This window comes from Triticum dicoccoides, chromosome 1B, assembly GCF_002162155.2.
Source record: "Triticum dicoccoides isolate Atlit2015 ecotype Zavitan chromosome 1B, WEW_v2.0, whole genome shotgun sequence".
NCBI lineage: Eukaryota > Viridiplantae > Streptophyta > Magnoliopsida > Poales > Poaceae > Triticum > Triticum dicoccoides.
Genome location: NC_041381.1, coordinates 604,486,019 through 604,495,646, shown reverse-complemented (window position 1 = coordinate 604,495,646; position 9,628 = coordinate 604,486,019). Strand labels below are relative to the sequence as shown.

At 42.8% G+C, this 9,628-nt stretch overlaps 1 protein-coding gene across 1 annotated transcript; it reads left to right on the top strand.

Annotated features, from left to right (window-relative positions):
• The first annotated feature begins 470 nt into the window (after positions 1 to 470).
• LOC119349032 (dolichyl-diphosphooligosaccharide--protein glycosyltransferase subunit STT3A) lies at positions 471 to 8,976 on the top strand. Its single transcript, XM_037617044.1, has 23 exons — positions 471 to 665; positions 776 to 838; positions 1,114 to 1,169; positions 1,279 to 1,350; positions 1,424 to 1,529; positions 1,612 to 1,662; positions 2,187 to 2,282; positions 2,365 to 2,424; positions 2,492 to 2,605; positions 2,744 to 2,830; positions 3,593 to 3,696; positions 3,833 to 3,928; positions 4,241 to 4,361; positions 4,442 to 4,522; positions 4,603 to 4,734; positions 4,834 to 5,082; positions 5,162 to 5,305; positions 5,378 to 5,564; positions 5,654 to 5,751; positions 7,952 to 8,031; positions 8,109 to 8,196; positions 8,286 to 8,375; positions 8,464 to 8,976. Exons 1-23 carry the CDS (start codon positions 531 to 533, stop codon positions 8,518 to 8,520), a joined length of 2,367 nt encoding a protein of 788 aa, XP_037472941.1. The 5' UTR covers positions 471 to 530; the 3' UTR covers positions 8,521 to 8,976.
• The last annotated feature ends 652 nt before the right edge of the window (positions 8,977 to 9,628 follow it).

Here is a 9,628-nt window from a genome sequence, read left to right as displayed (position 1 = left end):
TCGAAACATGCATTTTTCTGTCCAATTCTATGTTTTTGTGATGATCTACGTTGTTTTTATCTACGTTGCATACTACTACCTCTGTGCGAAATATTGGGAAACTTGTAATAGTTTCCCCCAACTACAAGTATTTCGGTATTGTGGGAGTAGTATGGATACGAGGGATCGGATATAAGATAGTAGTATGGATATAAGGGATCGAATATAAGATACGCGGATGTGGACAATAGGATTTGAGGAGTGCCCCGTCAGTTCCCGCGGACGCGACCGGCGCGCCCGCGGGCGTGGGCCTAGATTTGCAGGTCGCAACTGTACATGCTCTAAACAAGGAGGAGGAACCTCTTGCTACGAAAACCACTATCTCCAGGGTGCTGTGCAGAAAAGCGCGATAAATCCCAGACACTGGGCTCCAGTGCACCTCGCGATCGGGGGAGGTCTTCGTCTCCGCCTGGGAACGCTACAGAGATTTCCCCGTCCCCCTCCTTCCCCTCTCTGCCCCCCCTCACGCACCCAGGCGCGACTCGGCCGCAATGGCGGAGCCCGTGGCCAACGCGGCGGCGCCCGCCCCCGCGCCCGGCCGCCTCCGCAACGCCTTCGGAGGCGTGCTCTGCGCCTTCACCCTCATCCTCATCGGCGTCCTCGCCTTCTCGATCCGCCTCTTCTCCGTAAGATCTGATCCGCCCCCCGTCCCCGTGCCTCCAGATCCGGTCCCGTTTCGGGACAGCGCTTCCGGAATTGCGTTTCTCTTACGCGTCTCGTCGTTTCGGTGCCGCAGGTGATCAAGTACGAGAGCGTGATCCACGAGTTCGACCCCTACTTCAACTTCCGCGTCACCCAGGTTCGATTGCCCGGTTCCATTTTATCGGGTTCTGTTCTAGAGCGCGCGGAATTGAGTTCTCAGTTCTTAAGGGACTGCAATGTTTCGTTGTGACTTTGTGAATCTGGGCGGAGGGTTCTGGGTTTTGGAAATTGACCGCTGTCTGGTAGATTTCGTTTGCTATGGATGATTAGTGGGAGTATAGGGCAAGCAGTTGGTTACGGTAGGAACATGAGAAGGCTGGCTTGATGCAGTTATGCATTTTATCTGTTCTAAATTACCCCTTGCTTGTGCAGTTTTTGTCGAAGAATGGAATCTACGAGTTCTGGAACTGGTTTGATGATAGGACATGGTAAGAGCCTCGCAGGCAGCTGAGTCATTTAGTACTGTGAGAGTCACTTGTAAAGCGGAACACTTGGTACAGATACATGTCTGAATTCTCTTGTGCGCTTCTGTTTCAGGTATCCCCTTGGTCGTGTGATCGGTGGCACTGTGTATCCTGGGTTGACTTTGACAGCTGGAAGCATTTGGTGGTATGTTTCTGTAGGAGTACACTTTCCTTCCAGTTAGTGAAAATGTGCCTGAAATGTTTTATTGGTCTACTAGGTTGGTAAACGCTCTGAACATCCCATTGTCGGTGGAGACTGTCTGCGTGTTCACTGCTCCAATTTTCTCAGCAATCGCTTCCTGGGCTACTTACCTCTTGACAAAGGTTGTTTTTTCACAGAAGCATGCATTCTCACAGTAGCCACTCATCTGGTAATTCTGTTCTCATTAATGTTGCTTTTCTATAGGAGGCAAAGGGCACTGGAGCTGGATTGATGGCAGCAGCCATTTTGGCAATGGTAAACTTCCCTTGATTTATAGATGTTTTCATTTTCTTATGCCATGGTCTACAACTACTTTTGGATGAAGCTAGGGACTCCGTTAGGTACCTTTAGCTTTACCTATCTTTGGGTGGGAACATAAAAGTTTGAATTGAGGAACAATTCGCCATACGATTTGTGCTTACTGATTTTTGTTAGGCCGAACCAGTATTTCTAGAATAGTTGGAAGTAACTGAATGTCTGAAACTGTATGACACTTGGAAATCTTGATATAATATGACGTCATTGCCACTATTGAGAAGGACCCTGGCTGATGACCTCAATTATCTGGAGTTCACAACCCATATAACTCTTTCAGGATCTGATTTTTGCACTGCCCCCCGCATGCACACACACACACACACACAGACCCCAATGTACGACAGGTTTAGACAAAAGCAAGACGTCCAATTTATTGCTGTTTCTTAGAATGCTGCATTACCTTTGTGTGTTATCTTATGTATCATTATTCATTAATCAGACTGCTCTTAACATTGTTACAGGTCCCTTCGTACATCTCAAGATCAGTTGCTGGCAGCTATGATAATGAAGCTGTAGCAATATTTGCCTTGATATTCACATTTTATCTGTATGTAAAGGTAATGGTACATCTGATGCTTCTTCATTTGGCTCCATTTTTACATAGCATTATGTACTGACTTATTTATGAATAATATACAGACACTGAACACAGGATCACTCTTTTATGCAACGCTCAATGCTCTCTCATATTTCTACATGGTAAGCTTGTTGGTTTTGATCTATGGTTTTCAAATGAATATTATAATCATGCACTAGCTTTTTCCAGGTCTGTTCTTGGGGAGGCTACACATTCATCATAAACCTTATTCCGATGCATGTGCTGTTGTGCATTGTAACCGGTCGTTATTCTTCGCGACTGTACATTGCATATGCTCCCCTTGTAAGTGCATACATTTATGCTGCCGTTTCTTGAGTTTTAACACAAAAAATGAAAATACATCAATTGAACATGTCAGTACTCACTAGTACCATTTGTCTGGGAAATGATCTTATATGCGATTAATTATTCCGTTTGCAGGTTATACTGGGAACACTTCTGGCAGCTTTGGTACCTGTCGTTGGTTTTAATGCTGTATTGACATCTGAGCACTTTGCATCATTTCTGGTACTACATTCACGTTCTTATGCACTCCTTCTCTTCCTCTTGTGTTTCTCTGTTCAGTAAAATATTATTGAATCAATTGACTCTTACAATTTTCTTAAAACCGGTCTTTGTAAGATGAAGGTTTCTTGAATTGTTGAATTCTAGATGTGTTGCAAAACATAAACATCAGTTTCAGTTACGAAATGTGTTTATGGATGTTGCTTCCTTTGGTCCAAATGCAAACACACGTTTACCTTTCTTCAGTTCATCTATAAAATGCACACAATACAAGGATATATCAAGTTATGCTACTTCTTCTAAGTTAATTAAGTCACCTCTTGATTAGATGAGCAGTCCCAAAATACTGCAAATCTATGACACAACAAGCCACTTTTGCATAATTCTGAGGCGTAGCAACCACAGTTTTCCTGGAAATTGACCACAGTGGCCAGCTGAGGTCCTGTAACTCTTTCACCTTCACCCCCATGGTCCCAGTAAAGTTATCCATCAGTGGCAATAGGGAGGCCCGACATAATGGTCTCCATTTTTCTCGATATCTATGTGCAATGAATACGTACAATATTTCTGCAACTGCATTATGCATACAAACTAAGGAGGTGCTGAATCGAAAGAAGTGTAACAATGCGAGATCATGCTAGCCTATTGAAAGAGATTGTCTAACCACTCAACCCCTCTCTGAACTTCACAAATACTGAATAGAAGTGAAGAAAATTCAATGACTGCACTCTTCATTTCATTGATAACGGTGTACTTGAATTGCAGGTGTTTATAATCCTTCATGTGGTTGCTTTTGTGTATTACATCAAAGGACTTCTGACTCCCAGGCTGTTCAAAATGGCTATGACTCTTGTTATAACTGTTGGCCTGTAAGTCTCTGACCTTATCTATCAGCTTGACGACATGAGGAACTATCAAATAATATCCTGCAAATATAAACGTTTGTTTTTGTTGAATTGGTGTCTTCTCATTCACCTTATGTTAATAGAGAATTCCTTCCTGCAGGGCTGTTTGTTTTGCAGTGGTAGCTATACTCGTAGCGTTGGTGGCATCTAGCCCAACAAAAGGCTGGAGTGGGCGCAGTTTGAGTCTACTGGACCCGTAAGTTCTCATGGATCTTATCAAATATACTTATCTTGTGGTTTCAGTTAAGAAACTGGGTCAGGAAACTGAGAAGCATGATATAATTCTTAGTTTTGCCCAGCTGTATACTTGGGTTTTGGAGTCGCCAACGAAATGTACTTTTGATGCTCATTCATTTAGGCCAAGAAATGCAGTTTCTTTCACCAATTAGTACTTGCTTTCGATCTCTTTGATTGTACTTTCTTCTGTTCATACTGTCCTGATAGAGTGCATTTGCTCTGTTTCTTTTTTGTACTAAAAGCTGCACCATTGTTTTTACCTTTTTGACAGAACCTATGCAAGCAAGTATATTCCCATCATTGCCAGTGTCAGTGAACATCAACCCCCTACCTGGCCCTCTTATTTTATGGATATCAATGTTTTGGCCTTCTTGGTTCCTGCTGGAATAATTGTAAGCAATACACCATTTGAATTGTGGGTGAATTAGCATCAATCTTTATTCTAACTAATTCATTTTTTAACATGATTCAGTCATGCTTCTTGCCTTTGTCCGATGCAAGTTCATTCATGGTCTTGTACTTGGTCACTGCGGTATATTTTTCTGGAGTGATGGTAAGTATATGTTGTACAGATATTATGTAGTCTTATGTTTTTTTTATATATGTATTAACATCATGTTCACTGTCTGTTAGGTTCGGCTTATGCTTGTCCTTGCTCCTGCTGCGTGCATTCTATCCGGAATTGCTCTTTCCTCAGCCTTCGATGTCCTCACACGATCTATGAAATTTCAGCTATCAAAACTATTTGATGATGGCCCTGCTATTGTACGGTTGTTTCATCTCTATCTTTTGCACTGTCTGAATTGAATCACTAAATGCCTTGTTGAACAAGTTATTGAATACTTCTTTCTCCTGAAACTAAAGTCAGGGAATGGTAGCCCAAATGGTTCTAGTGCTAGCACGGTCAATACAAGTTCATCCAAAAATGAGAAGACTGAAAAATCTGAAGCAGCTCCAAAGGAAAAACCATCAAAGAAGAACAGGAGGAAGGACAAAGAAGTGACAGAAAGTGTTTCTGTGAAGCCTAAAAAGGAAAAGAGACTTTCGGTACTGCCTTTGGAAGCATCTATTGTGTGCACTCTTTTACTGATCGCGTTAGGTGGTTTCTATGTGGTAAGTTCACTGCCCTTAGTCTTGCCAGAAAGAATGTCTCTATACATAGAGGGATACATTAAGAATGCCACCTTTGCAGGTCCATTGTGTTTGGGCTGCAGCTGAAGCGTACTCTGCACCTTCAATTGTGTTGACATCTCGTTCACGCGAGGGATTGCATGTATTTGATGATTTCCGTGAAGCTTATGCATGGCTTAGCCATAACACAGATGTGGATGACAAGGTATGATCCCCCCATGCCTTTTATTATTATGTGAACTGTCTTCTGTTCTTACAATATGATGCTCTGTTGCAGGTTGCATCCTGGTGGGACTATGGTTATCAAACAACTGCTATGGCTAACAGGACTGTGATTGTAGACAACAATACCTGGAACAACACTCACATAGCAACAGTTGGTACAGCAATGTCATCCCCAGAAAAGGCAGCATGGGAGATCTTTGATTCTTTAGATGTTAAATATGTGCTTGTTGTGTTTGGAGGTCGGTGCTTTATGGACTTGAGAAAAAGAAATGACTGGCCTGAAACCAGCAAATCACAGATCTCTCAACATTTGAAGTTTCTTTTGCAGGTCTGGTTGGCTACCCTAGTGATGATATTAACAAGTTCCTTTGGATGGTTCGCATAGGAGGTGGTGAATTCCCTCACATCAAGGAGCCAGATTATCTTGTGAGTACTGGATTCCTTTCTTAGATGGTGCCCTCCACGTATTTTTGTTAGCACTAGGTAATTGCCCGTGCGTTGCAACGGGAGAACAATAGTCATTTATGCATTGGTGATATATTTAGGTCATGCTTTCAGAAATAAATCAACCAAGAACTCTTTACCCTCCTATTGGTATAGTATAAAACATGTGCAATACATGTATTAGTTGATGAAATAGACATATATAGATTGTATATAGTTAAATCCACATGCATTGCTATGGAGAAAAAAATATGATCACTGAAATGCAACTTTCTCATTTCCTAATTAATCAGGGGCACCTTGTTCCACCATCAAGTATCTTTTCACTCAAGAACCAACAAAACCTAGTTTAGTGTGAAAATCAAATGGAATCAAAGTACTAATAAAATAGTCCTTCATATCTACTTTCTTATGCATTGTCGATGGACAGATTATGATAAAAAACAGCATTATTCAATTCCTTGCGCATATCTAAGTCAAAAGATGAAACCACGGCAATTAGCTAATTCAAGGGCGAAGAAGATACATAATTTAGTTCATAGCATATCTGCATGAAAAGAATACTCATGGTTAAACTGAATAAAACATTGAATCGCTGCTTCTGCAGTTGTGTCCCCTGTGATATTTTCTCTTACCAAAAAAACATTAAATAGCAACTTTCCAGGAAAGTCTACGTAGGGGCACAATTCGCTCTCCAAGGTCACCGCTGATCAAAGTATATTCCAACGGCTTCCTTTCATCTTCACACAACTCATCAACTTCATCTCCATAGCTTACAAAAAGAATGAGCTTACCAATATTCTGACTTCGGTCTATAGTACATTTAGAATAGTTATTAAAAGAACATTTAGAATAGTTATTTTTAAACTAAAAAATAGAGATGTGGTGTGTGACGTGATTTGTGACTAACAGGCATTCAAAAGTACTTTTGGATGCTCAAGGCGGCATGAAATGTTCAGCAAACAACTTATGAAAAGAACAAGAACTTGCTAAATTACAATGGTACTAACAAAATATGCATATAATAGATATGGGCCCGCCCTGATTACTGACATAAGTGCAGCACATCTCTCCCCTTGCAATCACTACAAACAAATGGCACAAATCAGGATTGCGCTATTACTGTACAAGATCACCTGTGAACATAAATCACGAATATAGTTTATCACCTGTGAACTTGCTCTTGCGCGGCCAAGATAGCGTGTTACCTACGCGTACGCGCACAGGTATGTGAAGCTCACCCTCCGACCAGTCGCAAATCAGCCGGCTGTGTTGTCGCCGATGGCCGAGCTCTGCTTCAGATACAACACACGAGCTCTCTCCACACAGAAGTATTCTGATTGGGAAAAATAGCAGCATGTTCATGTTGTTTCCCATATAACAAGAATTAGATTGAATTAGTTAAACAGACAGCTCACGCCTTTCCGAATCAACGAAGAAGATTGCATTGCGGGGAACGAAGTGCTCATGGAACCAGCCGCACATTGGACATGGATGCTCACCTTGGCCTATAGAAAATAGCCTCTACCAGCGGCGGTTGGGACAAGGCAGGGCTATTTTGTTCCGACGAGATTCCGTGCAACTGCGGCTGGATCGTAGGAGGTCGTCCTCGTTGGCATCGGATGACACAGGGGTATGGGGAGGAGGGGGGCGGGGAGGTGGGCATCTTCACCTTGGCGTATGTAGAATAGGCAGCGGCTGGGACGAGGCCGAGACCGGATTCATCCCAGCGAGATTTCAGGCGACCGTGGCTCGATCGTAGGATGGTCGTCCAGTCGTCCTCCTTGGCAGATCACGCAGTGGCAGGGGAGGACGGAGGAGGTGGGCGATGTCTCAGGTGGCGGCGGGCGAGGGTAGCGCTAGCCTTTTTTTTTGAGTGGGTGCGAGGGTAGCGCTAGCCGCTAGGGCATTCTCGCGTTGCACGGGAGCTGGGGAAAGGTTGGGCCAGGATGGGGGAGAAAACTGGGCTGCGCTCGTTGTTTCGTGTTTATTTAAGGAAAATAAGCGCTCGCGAGGGAAGGGGTGTCGATGAAGGACGAAGCGGGGCTCGACGTAAGGGGGGAGACGGAACATTACGTAATTTTTAGGTAGTAGAGATAAGGAGTAAAAGAATAGTTAAACATATGTGACTTTGCATATTTCATGTTTTTTCTGATATTTTTGTGTCCTATATATTTGGTAGAGAGATGGCCAGTACCGTGTTGATGCTCAAGCAACTCCAACTATGTTGAATTGCCTCATGTACAAGCTTTGCTATTACAGGTATGTCGCCTAGAATTCAATAGGAGAAATTCAGTTGGCTTCACCTTTTGACATTTGTTTCCCTTTGTTCCCCTCAGGTTTGTTGAGACTGATGGCAAAGGCTTTGATAGAGTAAGAGGATATGAAATAGGAAAGAAGCATTTCAAGCTAACACATTTTGAGGAGGTATTGTGATATTATTCTCCTTCCCATCAGCTAAAGTTGATTTTGTCTGTTTTCTGATTTGTGCTTACCTATCATGGTGATAAATGTAGGTTTTCACAACCCACCACTGGATGGTGCGCATTTATAAACTGAAACCTCAAAAGAACAGGATTCGGGGCAAGTTGAAGAAGTCGAAATCGGTAAGTCTGCCAGCGTACTAATTTTAACACCTATGCTTTCTTTCTTAGCCCACCCTAAACATGCTTCATGATTTTGTTTGACCCGCAGAGTTCCAAAACTAGTTCGACGCTTGCAGCGGGTCGAAAGAAGAACCCATGGCAATGAAGAGAAACCGTGTTCCATTTACTTGAGGCTTGATATTGTAGCTCAACTGCACCAAGCTCGAAAGAACTAGAATACTACAGAACTAGATTAGAGATATCTGCATTGTTGTGCTCGTATTTGACCCCCGAATGTGTTCTTTCTGGAACCTGCCGAAGTGCTGATAGAATTTTTGATAGACGAGTTATGTTTTTCTCTCCCTTTGTTGGGACACTACCTTTCGTGTCAACTTCCACCCCAGTTGTTAGGATTGTCATATGTAGAATGGTGTCTGCATGGCACATGCCTGTGGCAAGTAGTTTTTCCGTACACAAAATCGGGAAACTGGATGGCTGTTAATGCTTTCTAGGGAGGAGCAGTAGAAGCCCTAAATCAGCCTCAAGTAGAACAAAAACAATTCAGATTGGATGCAGAACGAAAGACAAATTTCTTATTTATTGAGAATTCTGGAGAGCTTTATTGAGGAATATTGTTCATCGGATTGAAGCAATCTATGATGGAGACAAGAACCGAACATGTCTACCAAAATCGTAGGTCCTAGTAGGCTAAGTATCCTTAAGAGCATGGGAAAGGGAGTGCGAACGCAGTTGAGGGCTTGACACGGTGATGTTTACCTGAGGTTTGGGTGATTGGGAGATGTTCGGACACAGTTCTAAAACCACAAATATTTCCCTAGCGTCTCCCACAAAGATCCTTCAAAGTTATTGCCCATCTATTACTCATCATGACTGATACCATGAAGGTCAAAGCTTCACTCGGGGTTGATCGAACATGAAGACAGCCATCGCCGGGCTTGTACTAACTCTTGATTCCTTCACACCTTGAGGGCTCTCAAGTGATTGCTAATCATCATCTAGGAGTCGCACACTCTTCAAGAACTCTTCAAGAGTAGCAAGCAAATCAAAGTCACTTTGGATGGACTAAAAAAATCTTCATTCAATTATGTCAAGAACCCATAGGATCTCTCCTACACACAAAGATGGACTTGAAGCAAAGAGACGGATTGCTAGGAAAGGGTTCAAGAAAGGGAGGAGCTTGGCCTTAAAACTTACAAAGTTCTCTCAAATATGTGTCTAAGTCTCTCCAAACGTGCACCCAACCAAAGGTGTGT